Source organism: Necator americanus, chromosome V, assembly GCF_031761385.1.
Source record: "Necator americanus strain Aroian chromosome V, whole genome shotgun sequence".
In the NCBI taxonomy this organism is placed as follows: Eukaryota; Metazoa; Nematoda; class Chromadorea; order Rhabditida; family Ancylostomatidae; genus Necator; species Necator americanus.
The window spans coordinates 36,874,766-36,897,669 of record NC_087375.1 but is presented as its reverse complement, the minus strand read 5'-3'; the positions used below and the strand labels follow the sequence as shown (position 1 = coordinate 36,897,669).

General features: G+C 43.8%; 3 protein-coding genes across 5 annotated transcripts in view; 2 read left to right on the top strand and 1 right to left on the bottom strand.

The window, feature by feature from the left end:
• RB195_016310 (uncharacterized protein) overlaps window positions 1–19,476 on the bottom strand; it is a gene marked incomplete at both ends in the record, with an annotated part of 29,803 nt that extends 10,327 nt beyond the window's left edge. For 2 of the 3 annotated variants that reach the window (XM_064207409.1, XM_064207408.1), the window contains 63 exons: window positions 36–227; window positions 295–420; window positions 473–598; window positions 657–782; window positions 841–966; window positions 1,024–1,149; window positions 3,582–3,713; window positions 3,766–3,864; window positions 3,917–4,015; window positions 4,068–4,166; window positions 4,219–4,317; window positions 4,507–4,605; window positions 4,658–4,756; window positions 4,810–4,908; window positions 4,976–5,074; window positions 5,127–5,225; window positions 5,278–5,346; window positions 5,428–5,526; window positions 5,579–5,677; window positions 5,730–5,828; window positions 5,881–5,979; window positions 6,032–6,130; window positions 6,183–6,281; window positions 6,334–6,432; window positions 6,485–6,583; window positions 6,636–6,734; window positions 6,787–6,885; window positions 6,938–7,036; window positions 7,089–7,187; window positions 7,240–7,338; window positions 7,391–7,489; window positions 7,542–7,640; window positions 7,693–7,791; window positions 7,844–7,942; window positions 8,079–8,159; window positions 8,212–8,310; window positions 8,363–8,461; window positions 8,514–8,612; window positions 8,665–8,763; window positions 8,828–8,926; window positions 8,979–8,997; window positions 9,095–9,204; window positions 9,257–9,355; window positions 9,408–9,506; window positions 9,559–9,657; window positions 9,710–9,808; window positions 9,861–9,959; window positions 10,012–10,072; window positions 10,154–10,302; window positions 10,378–10,524; window positions 10,966–11,001; window positions 11,095–11,115; window positions 11,190–11,225; window positions 11,861–11,930; window positions 11,992–12,076; window positions 12,378–12,443; window positions 12,498–12,570; window positions 13,477–13,595; window positions 13,664–13,783; window positions 13,851–13,888; window positions 14,431–14,533; window positions 15,900–15,967; window positions 19,426–19,476. In XM_064207409.1, the coding sequence (XP_064063287.1) occupies window positions 36–227; window positions 295–420; window positions 473–598; window positions 657–782; window positions 841–966; window positions 1,024–1,149; window positions 3,582–3,713; window positions 3,766–3,864; window positions 3,917–4,015; window positions 4,068–4,166; window positions 4,219–4,317; window positions 4,507–4,605; window positions 4,658–4,756; window positions 4,810–4,908; window positions 4,976–5,074; window positions 5,127–5,225; window positions 5,278–5,346; window positions 5,428–5,526; window positions 5,579–5,677; window positions 5,730–5,828; window positions 5,881–5,979; window positions 6,032–6,130; window positions 6,183–6,281; window positions 6,334–6,432; window positions 6,485–6,583; window positions 6,636–6,734; window positions 6,787–6,885; window positions 6,938–7,036; window positions 7,089–7,187; window positions 7,240–7,338; window positions 7,391–7,489; window positions 7,542–7,640; window positions 7,693–7,791; window positions 7,844–7,942; window positions 8,079–8,159; window positions 8,212–8,310; window positions 8,363–8,461; window positions 8,514–8,612; window positions 8,665–8,763; window positions 8,828–8,926; window positions 8,979–8,997; window positions 9,095–9,204; window positions 9,257–9,355; window positions 9,408–9,506; window positions 9,559–9,657; window positions 9,710–9,808; window positions 9,861–9,959; window positions 10,012–10,072; window positions 10,154–10,302; window positions 10,378–10,524; window positions 10,966–11,001; window positions 11,095–11,115; window positions 11,190–11,225; window positions 11,861–11,930; window positions 11,992–12,076; window positions 12,378–12,443; window positions 12,498–12,570; window positions 13,477–13,595; window positions 13,664–13,783; window positions 13,851–13,888; window positions 14,431–14,533; window positions 15,900–15,967; window positions 19,426–19,476 (6,040 nt within the window). The remainder of the gene's footprint in view (window positions 1–35; window positions 228–294; window positions 421–472; window positions 599–656; window positions 783–840; window positions 967–1,023; window positions 1,150–3,581; window positions 3,714–3,765; window positions 3,865–3,916; window positions 4,016–4,067; window positions 4,167–4,218; window positions 4,318–4,506; window positions 4,606–4,657; window positions 4,757–4,809; window positions 4,909–4,975; window positions 5,075–5,126; window positions 5,226–5,277; window positions 5,347–5,427; window positions 5,527–5,578; window positions 5,678–5,729; window positions 5,829–5,880; window positions 5,980–6,031; window positions 6,131–6,182; window positions 6,282–6,333; window positions 6,433–6,484; window positions 6,584–6,635; window positions 6,735–6,786; window positions 6,886–6,937; window positions 7,037–7,088; window positions 7,188–7,239; window positions 7,339–7,390; window positions 7,490–7,541; window positions 7,641–7,692; window positions 7,792–7,843; window positions 7,943–8,078; window positions 8,160–8,211; window positions 8,311–8,362; window positions 8,462–8,513; window positions 8,613–8,664; window positions 8,764–8,827; window positions 8,927–8,978; window positions 8,998–9,094; window positions 9,205–9,256; window positions 9,356–9,407; window positions 9,507–9,558; window positions 9,658–9,709; window positions 9,809–9,860; window positions 9,960–10,011; window positions 10,073–10,153; window positions 10,303–10,377; window positions 10,525–10,965; window positions 11,002–11,094; window positions 11,116–11,189; window positions 11,226–11,860; window positions 11,931–11,991; window positions 12,077–12,377; window positions 12,444–12,497; window positions 12,571–13,476; window positions 13,596–13,663; window positions 13,784–13,850; window positions 13,889–14,430; window positions 14,534–15,899; window positions 15,968–19,425) is intronic. The other variant, XM_064207406.1, reaches the window with a different exon arrangement.
• RB195_016311 (uncharacterized protein) lies at window positions 1,513–1,953 on the top strand (the record flags this gene model as incomplete). Its single annotated transcript, XM_064207410.1, has 1 exon — window positions 1,513–1,953. The coding sequence occupies one exon, from the start codon at window positions 1,513–1,515 to the stop codon at window positions 1,951–1,953; it is 441 nt and encodes a 146-aa protein (XP_064063290.1).
• A 159-nt stretch (window positions 19,477–19,635) lies between the features above and the next one.
• On the top strand, window positions 19,636–22,575 carry RB195_016309 (uncharacterized protein; the record flags this gene model as incomplete). Its single annotated transcript, XM_064207405.1, has 7 exons — window positions 19,636–19,649; window positions 19,967–20,058; window positions 21,299–21,361; window positions 21,497–21,591; window positions 21,648–21,742; window positions 22,184–22,276; window positions 22,422–22,575. The coding sequence occupies 7 exons, from the start codon at window positions 19,636–19,638 to the stop codon at window positions 22,573–22,575; spliced, it is 606 nt and encodes a 201-aa protein (XP_064063286.1).
• Window positions 22,576–22,904: the final 329 nt, after the last annotated feature.

Here is a 22,904-nt window from a genome sequence, read left to right as displayed (position 1 = left end):
ATAGTCGCAGCACTGTTCACGATTACAAACGCTACCTTCAGTGGTGGACCGAGCATTCAAAATTATTATCTGGTCTGTAGAGGTAGCTGAAGGTCCGAGAGGAATGTAGAATCCTTTTCTTCCGCACGGAGATCGTTCAGGAATAGCCGTATCCAAGCGATCCTTACTTTCCTCTCTTTGTGAAGGAGCTACTGCTGTGCTGGCCTCAGTGGTAGTACTGCCAGCATCTAGAAAAATGCCTTTATAACTAAAAGACTTGTCAATCATCTGTATAGTTCCGGTATAGTTACCAACCTGTTGTAGTGGATGTAGTCATGGTCCTAGACACTGCAGTACTCATATCAGAAGTGGAAACGTTGTCCTGTATAGCCTCCGAATGATTCTGGATTTCTTGTTTTTGCTCAACCATCGCTCTTTCACCTGATGTCCAAGAAATATGACAATTTTAGTGTTTTCTACATTCTCAACTTACCTTCAGGTGGTGCGGATCCAGACAAAGTGCTGGCCACCGCGGTACTCGTCTCAACACCACCTTTGTCTTGCACGGCCGGTGTTTGATACACCAGCTTTTGTTTTTGCTCAGCCATCGCTTTTTCACCTGATGTCCAAGAAATATGGCAATTTTAATGTTTCCTACGTTCGCAAGTTACGCTTACCGTCAGTTATGACGGATTCAGACAAGGTTCGAGTAATCGTAGTTCTTGTCTCAGTAACAACTTTTTTTTGCACAAACTCGGGCTGATCCTGCATTTTCTTTTTTTGCTCACCCATCGCTTTTTCACCTGACGTCCGAGAAATATCAAAATTTTTATCTTCCATACATTTACAATTTGCGCTTACCGTCAGCTATAACGGTTTCAGACAAGGTTCGGCTAATCGTAGTTCTTGTCTCAGTAACAACTTTGCGTTGCACAATCTCCGACTGATCCTGCATTCCATGCTTTTGTTCACACATCGCTTTTTCACCTGATGTTCATGAAAAAGATAATTTTAATGTTTTCTGCATTCTCAATTTACGCTTACCTTCTGCTAATGTAGATCCAGAAAAAGTGCTGGCCATCGCAGTACTCGTCTCAGCACCACCTTTGTCTTGCACGGCCGGTGATTGATACAGCAGCCCTTGATTTTGCTCACCCATCGCTTTTTCACCTAATGTCCAAGAAATACTATAATTTTAATGTTTTCTTGTCAGTAACGTGTACTGGCGTCGGAGTGGTTTTGTGCAGAAGTAGCTGTACACGTCGAATAGCCGCAAAATAGTTCGGAGCGGCAGCGCTGCATCACACAAAGCGCTCGAGGGAGCAGCCAACTAGGCGAGATTGCGCTTGACTGTACAGTTATACTTATCTTTCAAATTGTATTTATGTATCATGGATAAAAGTTAGCAGGCTACTTTGTGTATAGTGAAGAGAAGAAGGGACGAGGTGTTCCACCATCGCTACTTTCAGTTGGGGGTGAAATGACCCAACCTCAAAATGGGGCCAAGCCAATTCACTAACACAAATATCTGAGATGTCGAAAGACAGTAGCCAGCAAACGATTCCGCACGATGATCACGAAGTTGGAGCACCTGTGAGTAGCTGGAGAACAGCCATGGATTATGTAGTTACTTGTTGTTGTGAAAACCTGCTGTCAGAGCAACTTCGTAATTTCTCAAAATCGAAGAAGGATCATATCACGATGGCAGTTAGAAGCGCAGTCGACGTAGTGGTTGAAGCAGTAGAGCACGAGAACGCTAGTACAGCGGCGGAAATTGTGAGACTAAGGAACGAATTAGCCATCTTTTGGGCAACGCCACATAAACAAGCTGAGCATTCGGACAGCGGTAACCGCCGAATGGAGGATGTGAACAACAGAATGACCAGCTACCTCATTCGCAGATGCCAATGTTTCACGACCAGAGTACAGACGTACGAGAGTACGAGAGGCGAGCGGATAGTCGAAACTGCTTGAAGCCAACCCAGCAGTTCTGCAAAGACAAGCGCAGACCTTAGGTGCTTCGAGTGAGGAGAAGAAGGACATTATGCGAGGCGTTGTCCCGGTCGCAGAAAAGCATGGTTGAAATTATCCAGCAAGATATCGAGGCAGCCCGTTAATAAACAAAGTGAATGTAGAGACACTTCAGAATGCCAACACAGAAGACCGGTGCAAGGATCATTTACCGAACATTTGAAATCCTGGTGTTGTAAGATTGACTGAAATGGAGGAAAAATACCTGCGAAAGCGTATGGTAGACCGTGCTATTGTGACTTTGTAGTGTTCGGGATGTAGAGCGCTCATCAACACACATTAAACTGTATCAGTTGTTCCTGTGAGAGTGCACAAAAGGCCGGAGTGGATCTCAATAAAGAGGTCAGTATGATAGGAGACGGAAACGAAACTAGATTTTATGACGCGACCGGTAATCTTACGAAGTTCCTCACGAGAATAACGACTGACATCAAAGTATGTGGAGGCCGCAAGGCCACAGTGCAGTTGCACGTTCAAGAGTCGAAAGAAGAATTAATCAGTCTTGGTACTAATGTCCTAGGAGCTCTATGAAAGAAAGTGATAATAAATACTGAGGCTGAATCAGCGGAGAACCGCCAAAGTCTTTAATGGGGATGCTCACGGATCACAGATGCTCAAGCGACATAGCGAAGCTGATCAGTTCAAATTTAATTCTCTTTCTAAATGTGAGCGTATGTAATGCAGTTTCTTTCAGAGTGAGGTGCTTCAGTGGAAACGGCTGCTGAACCAACCACTTTTGGTGCCCTGGAGCAGTTCGTCGCAATCCCGAATTCTCATTAGGAAAAACAGAAACGACCTGATCCCTCCTATTGTTATGATAGATTTGGGCACAGTGGAGGTGTCAATATTTTTTTAGAGGGGGAGATGTCAGTACCGTATACTGGTTTACATAGAATGATGTGTATTTCTTGCATGCTATTACTGTAGGTAGTCGTCTCATAATGTTGCACCTTCAATTTCGTAAATTTGAATTCAAATTGTACTGAGGAGTCATGTGCGCGTCAATCACGTGAGCGGCTACCACGTCATATCAGGCGGGAAATTTCTCTATATAAGGAGCTCGTCCACAGTCAGTCAGTCGGTGCGTCTGCTCTAGTGCGACGCCTCGTAGCGGAGAGCCTTTCAGCTCGGCAAGGCTTGAAGGACTAGTACAGTGCGATCGAGACGAAAGTGTCTCCGAGCGCATTCTACGGAAGTGGGTGCTGTTGTAGCCGTAGCAGAAGTGAGTGAAAGGTCGTCGACAGAACTCAGAGTTCCCTTGGTGTCTCAGTGGGAGGACACAACTCTAAGCGGTTGAGAAGGCGTGCGCGGCGTCAAAACAATTTGGTGCAGAAGTAGCTGTACACGTCGAAGAGCTGCAAAACCGTTCGGGGCGGTAGCGCCGCATCAGACAGCGCGGGTGACTGTCCACCTCTACTTTGCCCCTCAAATTGAATTTGTGTATTAAAGATAAAAAATAGCTGGCTACTTTGTGTATAGTGAAGAGAATGAAGGAACAGGGGACTCCACTACCACTACTTTTAGCTGGTGATGAAACGCCCCAACCTCAACATTCTACATTCCCAACTTACGCTTGCCTTCAGCTGGTGCGGATTCAGATAAAGTGCTGGCCACCGCAGTACTCGTCCCAGCAGCACCTTTGTCTTGCACGATCGGTGTTTGATACATCAGCCCTTGGTCTTGTTCACCCACCGCTTTTTCTCCTGATGTCGAAGAAGTATAACAATTTTAATGTTTCCTACATTCTCAGCTTACCTTCAGCTGGTGCGGGACTCGTTTCAGCAGCATCTTTCTTTTGCACGATCGGTGTTTGATACATCAGCCCTTGGTCTTGTTCACCCACCGCTTTTTCTCCTGATGTCGAAGAAGTATGACAATTTTAATGTTTCCTACATTCTCAGCTTACCTTCAGCTGGTGCGGAACTCGTCCCAGCAGCATCTTTGTTTTGCACGATCGGTGTTTGATACATCAGCCCTTGGTCTTGTTCACCCACCGCTTTTTCTCCTGATGTCGAAGAAGTATGACAATTTTAATGTTTCCTACATTCTCAGCTTACCTTCAGCTGGTGCGGGACTCGTTTCAGCAGCATCTTTCTTTTGCACGATCGGTGTTTGATACATCAGCCCTTGGTCTTGTTCACCCACCGCTTTTTCTCCTGATGTCGAAGAAGTATGACAATTTTAATGTTTCCTACATTCTCAGCTTACCTTCAGCTGGTGCGGGACTCGTCTCAGCAGCACCTTTGTTTTGCACGATCGGTGTTTGATACATCAGCCCTTGATCTTGCTCACCCACCGCTTTTTCTCCTGATGTCGAAGAAGTATGACAATTTTAATGTTTTCTACATTCTCTGCTTACCTTAGCGGTGCGGGTCAGCAGCATCTTTTTTGCACGATGGTGTTATACATCAGCCCTTGGTCTTGCTCACCCACCGCTTTTTCTCCTGATGTCGAAGAAGTATGACAATTTTAATGTTTCCTACATTCTCAGCTTACCTTCAGCTGGTGCGGGACTCGTTTCAGCAGCATCTTTCTTTTGCACGATCGGTGTTTGATACATCAGCCCTTGGTCTTGTTCACCCATCGCTTTTTCTCCTGATGTCGAAGAAGTATGACAATTTTAATGTTTCCTACATTCTCAGCTTACCTTCAGCTGGTGCGGGACTCGTTTCAGCAGCATCTTTCTTTTGCACGATCGGTGTTTGATACATCAGCCCTTGGTCTTGTTCACCCACCGCTTTTTCTCCTGATGTCGAAGAAGTAATGACAATTTTAATGTTTCCTACATTCTCAGCTTACCTTCAGCTGGTGCGGGACTCGTTTCAGCAGCATCTTTCTTTTGCACGATCGGTGTTTGATACATCAGCCCTTGGTCTTGTTCACCCACCGCTTTTTCTCCTGATGTCGAAGAAGTATACAATTTTAAGTTTAGACAATTTTAATGTTTCCTACATTCTCTGCTTACCTTCAGCTGGTGCGGGACTCGTCTCAGCAGCACCTTTGTTTTGCACGATCGGTGTTTGATACATCAGCCCTTGGTCTTGCTCACCCACCGCTTTTTCTCCTGATGTCGAAGAAGTATAACAATTTTAATGTTTCCTACATTCTCAGCTTACCTTCAGCTGGTGCGGGACTCGTTTCAGCAGCATCTTTCTTTTGCACGATCGGTGTTTGATACATCAGCCCTTGGTCTTGTTCACCCACCGCTTTTTCTCCTGATGTCGAAGAAGTATGACAATTTTAATGTTTCCTACATTCTCAGCTTACCTTCAGCTGGTGCGGGACTCGTTTCAGCAGCATCTTTCTTTTGCACGATCGGTGTTTGATACATCAGCCCTTGGTCTTGTTACCCATCGCTTTTTCTCCTGATGTCGAAGAAGTATGACAATTTTAATGTTTCCTACATTCTCAGCTTACCTTCAGCTGGTGCGGGACTCGTTTCAGCAGCATCTTTCTTTTGCACGATCGGTGTTTGATACATCAGCCCTTGATCTTGTTCACCCACCGCTTTTTCTCCTGATGTCGAAGAAGTATAACAATTTTAATGTTTCCTACATTCTCAGCTTACCTTCAGCTGGTGCGGGACTCGTTTCAGCAGCATCTTTCTTTTGCACGATCGGTGTTTGATACATCAGCCCTTGGTCTTGTTCACCCATCGCTTTTTCTCCTGATGTCGAAGAAGTATGACAATTTTAATGTTTCCTACATTCTCAGCTTACCTTCAGCTGGTGCGGGACTCGTTTCAGCAGCATCTTTCTTTTGCACGATCGGTGTTTGATACATCAGCCCTTGGTCTTGTTCACCCGCCGCTTTTTCTCCTGATGTCGAAGAAGTATGACAATTTTAATGTTTCCTACATTCTCAGCTTACCTTCAGCTGGTGCGGGACTCGTTTCAGCAGCATCTTTCTTTTGCACGATCGGTGTTTGATACATCAGCCCCTGATCTTGCTCACCCGCCGCTTTTTCTCCTGATGTCGAAGAAGTAGGACAATTTTAATGTTTTCTACATTCTCTGCTTACCTTCAGCTGGTGCGGGACTCGTTTCAGCAGCATCTTTCTTTTGCACGATCGGTGTTTGATACATCAGCCCTTGATCTTGTTCACCCGCCGCTTTTTCTCCTGATGTCGAAGAAGTATAACAATTTTAATGTTTCCTACATTCTCAGCTTACCTTCAGCTGGTGCGGGACTCGTTTCAGCAGCATCTTTCTTTTGCACGATCGGTGTTTGATACATCAGCCCTTGATCTTGTTCACCCGCCGCTTTTTCTCCTGATGTCGAAGAAGTATAACAATTTTAATGTTTCCTACATTCTCAGCTTACCTTCAGCTGGTGCGGGACTCGTTTCAGCAGCATCTTTCTTTTGCACGATCGGTGTTTGATACATCAGCCCCTGATCTTGCTCACCCGCCGCTTTTTCTCCTGATGTCGAAGAAGTATGACAATTTTAATGTTTCCTACATTCTCAGCTTACCTTCAGCTGGTGCGGGACTCGTTTCAGCAGCATCTTTCTTTTGCACGATCGGTGTTTGATACATCAGCCCTTGATCTTGCTCACCCGCCGCTTTTTCTCCTGATGTCGAAGAAGCATGACAATTTTAATGTTTCCTACATTCTCAGCTTACCTTCAGCTGGTGCGGGACTCGTTTCAGCAGCATCTTTCTTTTGCACGATCGGTGTTTGATACATCAGCCCTTGATCTTGTTCACCCGCCGCTTTTTCTCCTGATGTCGAAGAAGTATAACAATTTTAATGTTTCCTACATTCTCAGCTTACCTTCAGCTGGTGCGGGACTCGTTTCAGCAGCATCTTTCTTTTGCACGATCGGTGTTTGATACATCAGCCCTTGATCTTGTTCACCCGCCGCTTTTTCTCCTGATGTCGAAGAAGTATAACAATTTTAATGTTTCCTACATTCTCAGCTTACCTTCAGCTGGTGCGGGACTCGTTTCAGCAGCATCTTTCTTTTGCACGATCGGTGTTTGATACATCAGCCCTTGATCTTGTTCACCCGCCGCTTTTTCTCCTGATGTCGAAGAAGTATAACAATTTTAATGTTTCCTACATTCTCAGCTTACCTTCAGCTGGTGCGGGACTCGTTTCAGCAGCATCTTTCTTTTGCACGATCGGTGTTTGATACATCAGCCCTTGGTCTTGTTCACCCACCGCTTTTTCTCCTGATGTCGAAGAAGTATGACAATTTTAATGTTTTCTACATTCTCTGCTTACCTTCAGCTGGTGCGGGACTCGTCTCAGCAGCATCTTTCTTTTGCACGATCGGTGTTTGATACATCAGCCCTTGATCTTGCTCACCCGCCGCTTTTTCTCCTGATGTCGAAGAAGTATGACAATTTTAATGTTTCCTACATTCTCAGCTTACCTTCAGCTGGTGCGGGACTCGTTTCAGCAGCATCTTTCTTTTGCACGATCGGTGTTTGATACATCAGCCCTTGATCTTGTTCACCCGCCGCTTTTTCTCCTGATGTCGAAGAATTATGACAATTTTAATGTTTCCTACATTCTCAGCTTACCTTCAGCTGGTGCGGGACTCGTTTCAGCAGCATCCTTCTTTTGCACGATCGGTGTTTGATACATCAGCCCTTGATCTTGCTCACCCGCCGCTTTTTCTCCTGATGTCGAAGAAGTATGACAATTTTAATGTTTCCTACATTCTCAGCTTACCTTCAGCTGGTGCGGGACTCGTTTCAGCAGCATCTTTCTTTTGCACGATCGGTGTTTGATACATCAGCCCTTGATCTTGTTCACCCGCCGCTTTTTCTCCTGATGTCGAAGAAGTATAACAATTTTAATGTTTCCTACATTCTCAGCTTACCTTCAGCTGGTGCGGGACTCGTTTCAGCAGCATCTTTCTTTTGCACGATCGGTGTTTGATACATCAGCCCTTGATCTTGTTCACCCGCCGCTTTTTCTCCTGATGTCGAAGAAGTATAACAATTTTAATGTTTCCTACATTCTCAGCTTACCTTCAGCTGGTGCGGGACTCGTTTCAGCAGCATCTTTCTTTTGCACGATGGTGTTTGATACATCAGCCCATCTTGCTCACCCACCGCTTTTTCTCCTGATGTCGAAGAACTTTTGCACGATCGGTGTTTGATACATCAGCCCTGGTCTTGTCACCCCCTTTTCTCCTGATGTCGAAGAAGTATGACAATTTTAATGTTTTCTACATTCTCTGCTTACCTTCAGCTGGTGCGGGACTCGTTTCAGCAGCATCTTTCTTTTGCACGATCGGTGTTTGATACATCAGCCCCTGATCTTGCTCACCCGCCGCTTTTTCTCCTGATGTCGAAGAATTATGACAATTTTAATGTTTCCTACATTCTCAGCTTACCTTCAGCTGGTGCGGGACTCGTTTCAGCAGCATCTTTCTTTTGCACGATCGGTGTTTGATACATCAGCCTTTGATCTTGTTCACCCGCCGCTTTTTCTCCTGATGTCGAAGAAGTATAACAATTTTAATGTTTCCTACATTCTCAGCTTACCTTCAGCTGGTGCGGGACTCGTTTCAGCAGCATCTTTCTTTTGCACGATTGGTGTTTGATACATCAGCCCTTGGTCTTGTTCACCCATCGCTTTTTCTCCTGATGTCGAAGAAGTATAACAATTTTAATGTTTTCTACATTCTCTGCTTACCTTCAGCTGGTGCGGGACTCGTTTCAGCAGCATCTTTCTTTTGCACGATCGGTGTTTGATACATCAGCCCCTGATCTTGCTCACCCGCCGCTTTTTCTCCTGATGTCGAAGAATTATTACAATTTTAATGACAATTTTAATGTTTTCTACATTCTCAGCTTACCTTCAGCTGGTGCGGGACTCGTTTCAGCAGCATCTTTCTTTTGCACGATCGGTGTTTGATACATCAGCCCTTGGTCTTGTTCACCCACCGCTTTTTCTCCTGATGTCGAAGAAGTATAACAATTTTAATGTTTTCTGCATTCTCAGCTTACCTTCAGCTGGTGCGGACCTCTTTACGATCGGGTTGAACATCAGCCCGATCTCACCCCGCTTTTCTCCGATGTCGAAGAAGCATGACAATTTTAATGTTTTCTACTTTCTCGCTTACCTTCAGCAAAGTGCTGGCCACCGCAGTACTCGTCCCAGCAGCACCTTTGTCTTGCACGATCGGTGTTTGATACATCAGCCCTTGGTCTTGTTCACCCGCCGCTTTTTCTCCTGATGTCGAAGAAGTATGACAATTTTAATGTTTCCTACATTCTCAGCTTACCTTCAGCTGGTGCGGGACTCGTTTCAGCAGCATCTTTCTTTTGCACGATCGGTGTTTGATACATCAGCCCTTGATCTTGCTCACCCGCCGCTTTTTCTCCTGATGTCGAAGAAGTAGGACAATTTTAATGTTTCCTACATTCTCAGCTTACCTTCAGCTGGTGCGGGACTCGTTTCAGCAGCATCTTTCTTTTGCACGATCGGTGTTTGATACATCAGCCCTTGATCTTGCTCACCCGCCGCTTTTTCTCCTGATGTCGAAGAAGTAGGACAATTTTAATGTTTCCTACATTCTCAGCTTACCTTCAGCTGGTGCGGGACTCGTTTCAGCAGCATCTTTCTTTTGCACGATCGGTGTTTGATACATCAGCCCTTGATCTTGCTCACCCGCCGCTTTTTCTCCTGATGTCGAAGAAGTATGACAATTTTAATGTTTTCTACATTCTCTGCTTACCTTCAGCTGGTGCGGGACTCGTTTCAGCAGCATCTTTCTTTTGCACGATTGGTGTTTGATACATCAGCCCTTGGTCTTGTTCACCCACCGCTTTTTCTCCTGATGTCGAAGAAGTATAACAATTTTAATGTTTCCTACATTCTCAGCTTACCTTCAGCTGGTGCGGGACTCGTTTCAGCAGCATCTTTCTTTTGCACGATCGGTGTTTGATACATCAGCCCTTGATCTTGCTCACCCGCCGCTTTTTCTCCTGATGTCGAAGAAGTATGACAATTTTAATGTTTTCTACATTCTCTGCTTACCTTCAGCTGGTGCGGTACTCGTCTCAACAGCGCCTTTGTCTTGCACGGTCTCAGATTGTTCCTGAATTCCTTTTTTGCCTTATCATCGCTATTTCATATCATTCCCTACGGGTATAACAATGTTAGTAATTCGTACACTCACAACTTGCTGTGATACTGCAGTTTTGATGTCGGCATCATCCAGAACGAGATGATAATAATGAGGTGAACCGGTTTTTCCACAATTTGTTTCTTCAAGAATGGCCGTTCGAATGTCTGACGAAGTGGATCGGCTTCTAGTACGTAGGTGAGCTAGAAGTACTTTTTTTTGAATTTTTCAAAACTGTGTTTATTTTGTGACAGTGTTTTGTAAAGAAATACGCTCACTTTCTGGAGGAATTGCAGTTTTCACGTCATCATCACCTAAAACGAGACGATAGTAATGTGGAGAACCAGTTTTTCCATGGTTTGTTTCCTCGAGAATGGCCGTTCGAATGTCTGACGAGTTGGACCGGCTTCTTTTGTGAAGTTGAGCTGGAAATATTTCTTCCTAAATGATTTCTTTAGTTAGCAAAGATTTATTGTTTGAAGAGAACGCCATCTGCTGATGGAATTGGAGTTTTCATGCCGTCATCATTCAAAATGGGTTGAGAGTAATTTGAGGAACCGATCTTTATATGATCAGTTTCCTCAAGAATGCCAGTTTGAAGTTCAGATGACGTGGATGTAGTTCTTGTGTGAGGTTGAGCTAAAAGGATTTGTTTCTAAATGGAGTGTTTAAATAGCTCCTTATCCTCTTCCCTTCTGCGCGCTCATTTTTTGTTCAAGTTTCAATTAATATAATTTTTTCCGCGTGTGATTAGTATATCTCTTAAAGATCATTATGCCACTTCTTTTTGCAGCTCATCAGGTGCAATAATTAAATAATGAATAACAAATAAATAACAATAGAAAATATTTGGTGTAGACGACTACCTTCTGGAGGAATTGCAGTTTGCATATTGTCATCTCCTAAAACATGGTGATAGAAACGTGAGTAACCCGTCTTTCGATGATCTGTTCCTTCAGGAATGGTTGTTTGAAGTTCAGACGAGGTGAACCTACCTGTTGTGCGTTGTTGTTCTGCTGAAATAGTCTTTTTTTCTTTGATTTCATCTTTTTAGTGTTAAAATCACTTATTTGAAATTTTGGGTCCTTACCATTAGGGGTAGCTGCAGTTTGCATGTTGGCGCCGTCTAAAAAGAGTTGAGATTAGTAGGAGAAAACAGTTTTCCCATGACTTTTCTCCGCTAGGATCCTTTTTTCTCAGGCTGTTACTCTTTAGCAGAAACGCTCGCAAGGCGGCGGAAATGCATTAAGCAAGGGAATTAGGCATACAATAACGAGCGAAATCGTTTTCTCAGTCAGCATCAGTGCGTATTGGATCGAGATGGAATAGAATGAAGAGGAAGCGTGTGTTGAGCAGGTGAAATGCGCGCATTGATACAAATGTGTCGCGGTCAGCTGAGCAGAATGTTTCGAACGCTAATATACTCGGGTCAAAATGACTTGCGTAAGCTGTTGAGATGGAAGGGGTGCGGTGGACAAGCAGTTGGGATCGAGGTGAGAACATCACGAACTGCAGCAATAAGAGGTGCTAGCAAAGATCCCTCTAGGATCCTAACCTTTACGATCCACCGAACCGCTTTGAACGCCGCTGCCTATGCAGGAGATTCATGCCGTTTTGACTTGGCTGTACCATGCGCTTAGAGATTTTCTACTTTGATTGTTCCGCTTTCCCAGTATATATTTTTTTCATCGCTCAACTAACAAACTCAGCAATGAAATCTTAGTCTGATGAGAATTTTTAATACGAATCCACTATTCTTACCGCTTAGCGCTTGCAACAAACTGATGGATTTTGCTGTATTAAAATTCATCAATGACAGTTGACTATCCGTCTAAAATTACAGTTATTAGTAAAAGTATATTTGTTTCAATGGATTCACATGAAACACCCACGGTTGTGCTTGGAGTATCTCTTCCAGACATCCCAGTTGTTCCAGGTGAAAAGGGTGAGAGGCCAGTGGTTAGCGCTGCCTGAGTCCTGTAATACATTTTTTAAAACACTTTCAAACACATGAAATGACATTTATAATTTATTTTCAATTTTATATGGATCGATCTTGGAAAAAAGACATTCCACATCTTATTTCCATTTTTCTCTTGGATTTCAAAAAACCACTCAGCAACACCCACTCCTCCCGCTTTTTCCCGTTCCTCTCCGCTATATCCAAGGAAACTCAGTTTTTTTTACAAATGTAAACCCCCACATGATCCCCTATTCTGGAGAATTTGAAAAATCATCTCATCTTGGGATCATCATGTACTAGACAGATAGAACTCACTCATCCGTTGGTCGTATAACAGAATAGGTCCCGACTGGTACCTGAGACCATGCCTCGCGCGGGGTCCTGTGTGGAATACGTCACATCGTGTTGCTTACTATGGCAAAAAAAAAGTCTCACATAGATCGACTGTTCGTTGTTATTCGCAAAGTTGGTGAACGACCACGGCTTCCCGGAGCTTTGGCTGTTGGGACTAAATAGTCAGATATACTGTCTTGGCAAGAAATCCAGACTTATAAGCACTACCGTGATTTCAGCAGCATGATACGGTAAAAAAAAAACTAAAGGTGTCGTCTTCACTAGCCATCACAAAGAACACAAGCGACACAATTATGATAATATAGATACTACAAATTTTTTGTTTGAACTTCCCGTGCCACCTGGCTTCTCCTAATATGACCTTTATCAATCCTAGTCAGTTTTTCCGATGGTTTCCTGTGATGGAGATTTAGGTGCGGCTCTCCCGCTCATAGCGTAGATTCTGTGGATGAATCCCACTTTTTCAGCTCAAACGCAATTAGAACCGCTCAAACTTGATCGTAGTTGTTGAGGTCTTCGTTTGTTATTGTTTATTTTTTTCTTTGTTCACATACACAAACGGTGCACCATAAAAGAAAGAGAGAAAACAAACACACCCCTGTCTGAGTCAGAAAATTTTACAAAAAACCGGCACCCAATTTATTGTCGGTGCGAACCAGCAGTCTCCTTTTTGTGGCGGATTACTGTCATTGTTATTGTCGAATTTGTCGTTCCCCTACACAAGAAAGGGAAACATCCTCTTATATAATTCATTCCCCCAATCCAGAGCGCTCAGCATTGGTCAAATCATCCATTTATCAAGGTCCGGACTACCGACTTCGATCAAGGTATAAGATACACCGACATGAGACCCGGGGCGAATAAGTTATGCTGTATTCAATACTTCAGATAAATGAAAGCAGCAGCGATAGTTGATTGATTGATTATGTGCTTAATTATTTCAGTAGAAGGAGTTAAAGTTCTTTTTGAATACGACGAAAGAGTGCCCTTTTCAGTTAATATTTCCTCAAAAAAGATTAACCACCCGAATCACGAGAAATTTGCAAGAAGAAATTCTCACGTTCTGAATTTGTGTGCCGTAGCTCATTTGAAGGAGAAACAGCGGTTGATCCCGTCGAACCAGCTGAAGTATCCGAGAAGGCCGAGTTTTCACGAGCTGTTCGAAATTCAGAAGGTGTACTGAAAATGCTAAACTGAGTTTTTACTTTAAAACAGCATTACGAAGCAACAAGGACCTATAGACATACCGGCCGTGGGCACTATCATTGGTCAGAAATGATGTGGAGTTCGCTGTAGGAATTCGGGATGTATGTTCATTAGCCGTACTAAGGTATTGTGAAGTAGCGGTACTTATGCTTGCATTGGACCTTCAAGAAGGATAAACTATCGGCTACATCCCTTCATTTGATTATTTTTTGAGAACAATTCGCTTACATTTGTGAAACATCTCGCGTCGGGTATCCAAGTGACTGCTAAAAGGACTTTAATTAAAGACAGCATATCAAAATGTCAGGGTTTGTGTGGGACATTATAGTGAGATCAGGTTCTAGACTAAAAGTTCGAGGATAGCACCCCTTCCTAATCGTCCTGAAAAACGACATGTGTAATAGCTCTGGATCCTTTAAGGTACGTTAGAACGCGTCACCACTGCACACGCGCCGCGTCCGCGAAAGTGCAGTCGAAAATCAATGAGGTCCCTTCAGCGGTCTATTCATGTGAAACAAAAGAATGTGATCTGCGAAGCGGCGGAAGTGTCTCGTAGGAGCTAAGACGCTATCCACGCCATTTTTCGAGGCGATTAGGGGGAACTGAGTATGATTTTGCTCATACTTGTTTTCGTAGTTCGATAATAACACAAAAAATTTCGTGGTATGTCATCCTCAAAGAGCTTAAAAACAGTTGAAGATCACAAAATTTAACGTGCGAATGTTCGTAGCTCGGTCATCGATATGATATGAATGAGACGTCAGTCGTTCTATTCTCAATGTTCTGGAAGGAAACTAATATAACCTACATTTGGTTTTGCAGTATGAAGGGATTCTTCTGTTAGAGTAGGTCTTGAAAATGAGCGGGACAACTGAGAACCCTGTGTTGTCGCAGCACTTATGGTCATCATTCTGAAAATAAAGCGACATCTATCTTAATAGCTGCAAATCTAAGGTAAGTGCGAGTGTTCTGCGATGTTGTTCTGCTGATGCGATTCCATATATTCATGGAAACTCGAAACATAGTGGTAACATTTTAGTCGGAATGTACTTCGGAGAGAAGTGTCAATCTTTTTGTGGATTAGGCAAAAGTTGGGGTTTTATACAAGTCTGATTGTTACCTGCTCGTGGTGGCCCTGCTTTTACTAAGCGCGATCAGGCATTTGAGTATACGCCTTGGGAGTTTACCAGGTATAAAACCCGCACTGTTATATGCCAGAAGCTTCCCATACATTACAAAAAGATGCTGTCGTTCAGCACCATTCCAGAGCCCATACTATGAGGGATCGAATGGCTGAGGTAAACAAAGGATCTTTGTCAACAAGCATCCGTCTAGTAACGTTGTACTGTCGGTGGCTATCAAGTGAACTCAATCAAGCCGCTCTGTCGAATTCTGTGATATCTGCATGCATTTATCCGCTGTTTATGAAACTGCGACGGATGAATAGATTTTATGTGAGCTCTAACTGAATATGGTACAGGATGGCCTCAGATATGTTTGAGTACGACACACATCTGCGAAGATGCGAATAGCCGCGTCAAAAACTTACTCCTCCCGCCGATTGAGTGAAATCAAGTAAGTGAGGCAAAAGTTGCTAAGGCGCGAACTAAAGCTAGTAAAATGTGTTGTGAAGCCACTAAGTTAGGAACCCTGAAACGTAAGCATGGATGTTAGAGTACTTTTAGGATAAGTGATGCACCCATAAGTGGCGAATCGAAAACAAAGTTTGGACTGCTCTGATACTTAGATCAACGTTCGTGCTAATAATCAAATATTAGAGATTGCAAGAAAAGGAAATAAGCTATGCTGGACATTTGTTTGGTTGTAGCAACAACTGTTTGTGCAGAACCGTAAGCGACAGAGTTTGACACGAGGGTAGACGCCATTATTTATATAGGAACAGTGCGTAAAGCCTAAAATTGGCTAACTCGAACTTTCGCTCCTCTCTTCTTGTCATTTACTATGAGTTTACGCAAAACAACTCCATGAGCAGGGAGGTCACGTGAAGAAAGTGGCGGAAAATTTATCTGCATTTCTTGAGAATCATCAAACAACGCGAACTCTGCACAAACTGGCGGTGATGAAATGACTTATGCGCATTAGCAATATAAGGATTTTGGCCAACGAAGGCTTTACAGTTACAGATTGGAAGAAGAACTATCAATTTGGCAACTTCTCAAATTGACAACAACAGATTGTACTCCAGTATTATATTTCCTGTGAGGTGGTGCATACTGACTGAATAATTGTTATAAGTCTTATTTTCACCGCACTTACTTTCGCTGACGATTCGCTGCTACTAAACTCTGCAAATTCTCCAGAATACGATCGATTAGCTGAGTCGCCTGAAATGTATCCCATTTTTATGGTAATAACATATATCCATACTTTACAAGCTGCCTTTAGTATGAAACACACTCGTCTCTCAAAAGGTTGTGACTTAGGCATGCTTCCAAGGATAGCATTGATACTTGATTTAATCGGGGGCTGATTTCATCTCCTGACACGATTATCTGCATTTTCGCCGAGGTATGCCGTCCGTGAACTTAGCTCTGCCCAACCTTCTTCATCTTTTGCAAGAGTTTGCACGAAATTAATCCATTCACCGCTTTTCCATATTCTGCGAAACATTACGTTTCGCCTGAACTGCCTATCCACACGGAGTGCCCTTAGGTCCTCGCTCTCCACCTCATTTCAGAACTTCTGCCAGGTGGCCTCTTCCGGCGTGAACCCGTAAAACTCCTCAAAATGCGTTGAACAATGATTTGATTTGCTGGTCTCCTTTATATATGACTAAAGAAGTGAAGACTATTTTCTTTAACCACTTTCGATGGTGGTGATATCTTCCACGTGTCATCCGCCCGTACACTCATCGATTTCATCGATTTCCGCGTAGAGCCGTTCATTGTGGCATACCGTAGGCGACAAGTAGCCAAACAGCTGTCTAAGCAACTTCCTTTCTGTGTAATCAACCCTCTCCACCACCGTAGACGGTGCGGTTCGTATATCATGATAGGGCGAATTCTGGACAGGTAGACTCGCGGTTTTAGTTGTTTGGCGATGGCGGTCAGCCAGAGGCATTTCGTTAAGAAGTTGAATCAGAAATGGCCTCAGAGCGTCATTGCTGAATATCTATCTCTTAGCTGCCGCTGTTGTTCAGCATACAGCCCAGTTAACAGAACTCATCAACGAGTTCGATCTGTTGTCATTCCACCCTGATTCCCATTCGACGTATCGAAGAGATCCGCATCTGCTTGTATTTATCAAGGCGTAGACGTAGCCCATAGGCTGCAGCCAGCTTCGATACAAGGTTGACAAAATTTTTAAGTTTTTAAAAAGTTTTTAAGTGCTTTCCGCGAATATAGCAACATCGTCGGGGTACTTGAGATCAGTCAAGGGGCACCCTGATAGTGCCAAAATGATGTCGCCAGGACACTGATCGACCGTTCATCGCATGATGTCGTCGACAACGCAGTTAAACAGGAAAGGTCTTGTCACTGCCCCTTGTCTTACCCCAGTTACCGCCTCGGACGGTGTTGTACATCCGGCTGGTGTTCGAACTACAGCAGTTGTTCGTTGATCCATGTCATCAAGCAAGCGAACGAACTTTCCTGGTACTCCATCAACGCGAAGAGCGTTGAGAAGACGACCTCGGTGAGGAGAGTCGAAAGCGGCTTCAATGTCCAGTAAGGCTAATTGCTTTGGGTTCGAATACCGTCACCAGATTTCGATCACTCTCATAACGATGAACACTTGGTCAATCGTGAATCTACCCGGGCGAAAGCCAGCTTGCTCGCCGCGCGTTATTTCTTCGCGTGCTTAGTAAGTCGGTCCAGGATAATCCGTTCCAATAGCTTGTACATAAAACACAACGATAGCGTGTGTGATATATGATAGCGTGTCTCAATGAGTCAGGTATCTTTTCGTACGAACATATTGAGCGGATGATCTTTGTTATCTCACGAATCATAGACGGATTTCTAATCTTGGGTTCAGACCGGAACCTCCGACTCGGCCGGCAGTTGCTCGTTAACCTCCCGTTAACCTCGTTAACCCTATAAACGCGCTCGAGTTCAGGAGTTGACGGCGCTTCCCGACTCTGCAAGATCTTGAAGTGATCCCTCCAAATCGGAAGAGTTGCTTCATCGACAGCCTTTCCTTTGGCAGTGTTGAGGACTGGAGAGCATCTTTTCATCTTGGCGCCACTCTGGTTTAATAAAACACTTGGGGTTCCGCAACTTCTTGTCCTCCCTGTCTCCCTTTCAAACTCTCTCGCTCTCGACGTTCACACGTTTTCGCGATCTTGCTGCAGTTGACGTCGCAGCTTCCTTCTAAGACGCTTTTCTTGGTTGAATTCACCAGTGCTGCGGGCGACAAATACAGAATTGTACGTGGATCTTGTCTCCGCAGATACCAATACAAACTTCTCCTGCGGTATTTGAACGCTGCGGGGGAGCGTTTCCCCTGCAGCGTTCTGGGTGCAATTTGTAAAAGAATCCGGATTGCAAAGCTTCTTTCTGGTCCGTACTCCAACATGAATAGACGCACGTTGGCGGGAATTCGTTCTGAATTTTTCGTCTTTCAGACCTGCCTTGTCAGACCTTGATTGTCGGTGAGAAAATTTCCCGGTTCCTCTTGTGCAACCGTATCTTAAAGCTGAGAAGAACTCTGACGGTGGTCAGAGTCGGAAACAACGTCCCAAACAGTTCGCATCAATTCCGACAATTGCCGCCTGCTCGCTTAGTGTCTTGGAAGTATCTTATCAACGCATTGAGTTCGAAAAATGCATTGAGTTGTAAAGTGCATGGGAGTCGAGTCTTTCTAGTTTGTGAATGGGACGCTCAGACCTCCATATTCAACCGTTCTTGGGTGATATGAGTGATTTCTCCTGGGAAGCCCTAGAATGTACATGACAAGCATAATCGCTATATAATTCGCGAACTCCACAGTACAATTTTATGTTGTTTTTGTATATTTGTGTTATTGTCAGTTTATCTTAGTGATAAAAGAAGCGTTCATTCTATTCTTTGGATCCTTGAGAATGTTGTCGGTGTATCAGCTAGCTTTAGAAAGACTGAAAGGAGTTGTTCTATTCTGCCTCGGAAAAACCCAGACCTCATATGGTCCAAGTGATGTCGCTTGGCTAGAAGAGGTATAAATGTGCCGCCAGAGTTCTGCAGACGTTTCACCTATGGCAATCCTTGGATACTGATTACTTTGGTTACTCCGAGGAGAGTTAAAGCAGCGCACCAAGAAATCGACGTGGTAAGGAAACTTCAGCGAATGCGTAGGGTTCGGGTTGTAGATTAGGGAAGCCAGCGTGGTTCCGCTCAACTTCCTCTACCCTCGTAAAAGATGCGTACTTTCCTACGAGGTAAGTTTCCTTGAACGCACCACCCTCATACACGCGGCCACTGGCCAGGGGTACAAGATTATTGCGGTCTTCTCACAAGCTTTTTCAGGTAAACCAATGAATGTAGACTGCTGAAGGGACCGGATCGTGTACTAGGGAAAGTCTTTTAACGTGCCTCCGTAGGAATACACGCATTTCCCATGCCGTTTCCTTTGCAACGAATAGAGGAAGTTGAGTAGAGCTTGAGTTCCGTAATCTACAAACCGAATACTACGGGCTTCTTGGGGTTTCCGTACTACGTCAATTTCGTGATATGCCTCTGATGTAATAATCATCAATGTGGGATAGTTATGATCTCCTGTAGTTTCCTAGTGGTGACGTCGAAATTCTGCCGGAACGATCTCTTCTTCGCATTGCACCTGGCCGTTGTCTTTACTGGTAAGAACTCACGTCACGTCCAGCGGCTGTTATTACAGCTGCCGATGGGCTTAGCGTGTTCATTTTGGAGGAAGGCTAAACTGGAAATGAACCTAACCATCCGAATGTGTTGTGTTTATGAAGTAAAATTCTTGACTCTCACTAACATGTTTATTTCAACACATTTATCTACACAATATTCTCGCCATTTTATCTCGTTATTCGCTTAAGAACGGTCATACAATGGCAGTAGCTAGGTGGGTACTCAGTTTGTTCGGCAAGATGCGGGATTCTGCAAATCCACCTGGAGCCGTGTAGGATATTGCAAAGTGTCTTGAGTGGATCGTCAAGTATGCGCAACTTTCAGTAACGTAATGGCAATGTTCTGAAAACGGACTCGCAATAATTAGATTCCCTACACTTCTCGAAAGCTCCAAAATGGAAATGTGTGTAGTTTACTGTTGAAGAGATCAAGCCTAACTACTACGAAACAACACATTTTCATTGGTGTGCGAAAATGAGTGGAAAACATCTTATTGTTCACGAACGCCTCTGGATCACTTTAATTTTTCAGTGCTGATGAGCTTACATCACCTTTTCTGACAAGGATGCTTGGAAAAATGCAAGTTTTGGGCACAAATCTTAAATGCACGAAGCAACCAAATGGTTAGTTTTCTTTTACTATTCAGTAGCACGAGAAAGGGTTATAGATGACCAAAACAGAAGGAACATCTAGTGGTAGTTAAACGGATTCCTACTTTTGCTATTTGCAACCGATTAAATCGGTTCTTTATCACAAAGATGAGCGTAATCGCTAGCATTACTCTACTGTTGTTTATTCACTCTATTGTTGACTGCGAGTGGATTAGTAGGCGAGAGTTCGAGTTTGAATGCAGTCATTCATGGGTGATTTGATTGAAAAGCGGGCAAGTTTGGAGCTGCTGCCTGCCGATCAACTCGACTTCGATCTTTTGCTGCACCCAATCATATTTTTTGAGGCGATTCCTGCTTATAAGAGTGAGGAAGCTGTGAATTTCTCTGGAATTTACTCGCATAACGGGGCGATGTGTAGGGATGGGCACTACCTAAGTACTACGCTTCTATTTTCTACACTACGTTACTACACCACATAGACCTCACAAGGAGTCGCTTGGGATTACCAAGAGGGGGGATCTAAACGGGTGGTTGCTCGAAGGTTCAAACTCCTTAAAGGCATCAACCCACGAATCTGAGGTGATACGGATTTCAGGTGGAGTAATCGTATACGGGATCGTAGATTATGGATTGGGGGGGGGGTTCCGTTTCTCGTCCATTTCTTGCTAATTGCCGTAATAAACGGTCCGGTGGTGGATGCGGCTTGCACACAGGGCTGGCGCGCTCCAATCGAACTCGTTGTAGAAAATAGCGCGCCGGATCGTTCCAAGCCACATCTTCTGGGTCGTTTTTTACATACACATTTCACATACAATACTCCACCTGAAATCCGTACCACCTCAGATTTGTTGGGTGATGCCTTTAATGGTTTGAAACCATCTTAGTCCCAACTAACCCTTTCATCCGAGTCGAGAAATTGGTCTGAGAAGATAGAACCTTTGACTTGACATATCGGCTAGCCACCGCAAGTAGTGTAAAGATGCCCACAAACCTCAAACGATTCTGAACTGAATTGATGGCGAACATGTGGATACAGCACAACGATTGTTACGACAAAGTACGGCTGTTGGTGAGAGGTCCAGCAGTGACTGCTCGATCGATGGTTTGTAACTGTCCGAGTGCCAACCAGGTGTTTCATCTCCTCGGTGTTAAAAAAGGTAGCAGAGTCATCTGGGAGAATTGAGCGCTACGCTGTTAAATAAAACTCCCCTAAGTTGATTCATAGGAACACAAACACCGTTCATAGTTTTAGGGAAATTCCTCTACGAATATTCAATTGAAGTGCACCCTGAAGAGGAGGATGAAGATCTGGCAAGTAAGTTGCATTTTCAACTATAAAAACCAGAATAAAAATCTCGCTGTTTAGTTTCACAGCAAGAGTACCTCCAATGTTTCTCACTACTTTTTAGCTACATTAGTAAAATAGTAAGCGTCAAAGCACTTTATTTAGGTATCCTACGTCCCAACGTTGCTAGTACAGCAGCAAAGTCTACTAGTGGCTCAACGTATGGCACTTCATCCTACGAAACAAGAACCGGTGACCAGGCACAGTTCTTTGGATTTTTTCTCGACGGCTTCTTTTTGAGAACAATACGTTTCAGACGAATTCCATAAATCGAAGCTATCATTCGGAGGTGAACTGCGTCTATATGGTCACCGTCCGTTTCGTGCTCTTTCATCGTAATATCAATGGGAAGTAAGAGATTTTTTGATAGACCGAAGTTTGATACAATTTTTTTCTTATACGCGACCCGCATAATAATAAACCGCTCTTACATTTTTATGAAGTATTCATGTGGTGACTTTTTATCAGAGGGCAAACCAAAAATCAAGGGCGGTTGCAGAGCTGTCCGTAAGAGGTCTCGCTGCACCTGCACTATTGATGGTTGGTTTAAAACCGTCTTAGAGCCAACCAATCCCTTTCTTACCTTCGGGGTTGATAAAGCGGTACGAGAATAGTCTGGAATGGTACACAACGGACTTGACATATCGACTAACCCTCGTAAATCACTGTAAGGATGTACCCACGTTCGCAAACCCCAAACGCTTCCTCATTGAAGTCGAACACGTAGGCGCATCACCATAGGGACTGGTGAAAGCAGTACATCTTATCCTGTTTTCATTTAATCATTTCAAGGGCACAATCGACAACAATAGCTGAGTTCTTGTCGCATGTGACTGTTCGTAGTGTAATCGAATATTTTCGCACTGAGACGTCTTGTGATCACCAGTGAGTAGCTATTTGTTGCGTTTCATTTAAAAAAGAGTTTCTCATAACACATAAAAGATTAACTATATTTTACTATCATTTCGTTAATAGCTCGCGATCATCCTATGTAAATCTTCCGCATCCGTCTAAAATAATCTCTTTTCAGTGGAGTGTTCGTTCCTCGACTCGCGTATGCAATCGGACATGGTTATGATAAAACATATCCTCTTACCAACGATGACCTGGACAAATCATTGGCAGACCTGATGGTAGATAGAAATGAAGCGAACACACTTTCGATTATTGCTGACATTTGTTAGCTCTACAACATATCGTACCACGATAACTGTATAATTGCTAGCTCTAATAAATCTGCTAAAAAAAAACTATTCAATTTTCTGTGGGAGTTCACATGTGTGACTACTCAGCTTAGGATTTGTCTTAGGCTCAGGCTTAGGCTTAGGCTTACGATTTTTGCAAGGGTGTTCGAAAAAAACAATACTTAGTCATCTTGTTACTATCATCAGCCTAAATCAACATGGATTTTTAACGGAAAATCCACAGTAATGGCTACGCTCACAGCCCTGAACGAGTTCACAAGAACGCTCGATAAAGGTGCAGATTTAGATATGATATGGTATGCTTACGG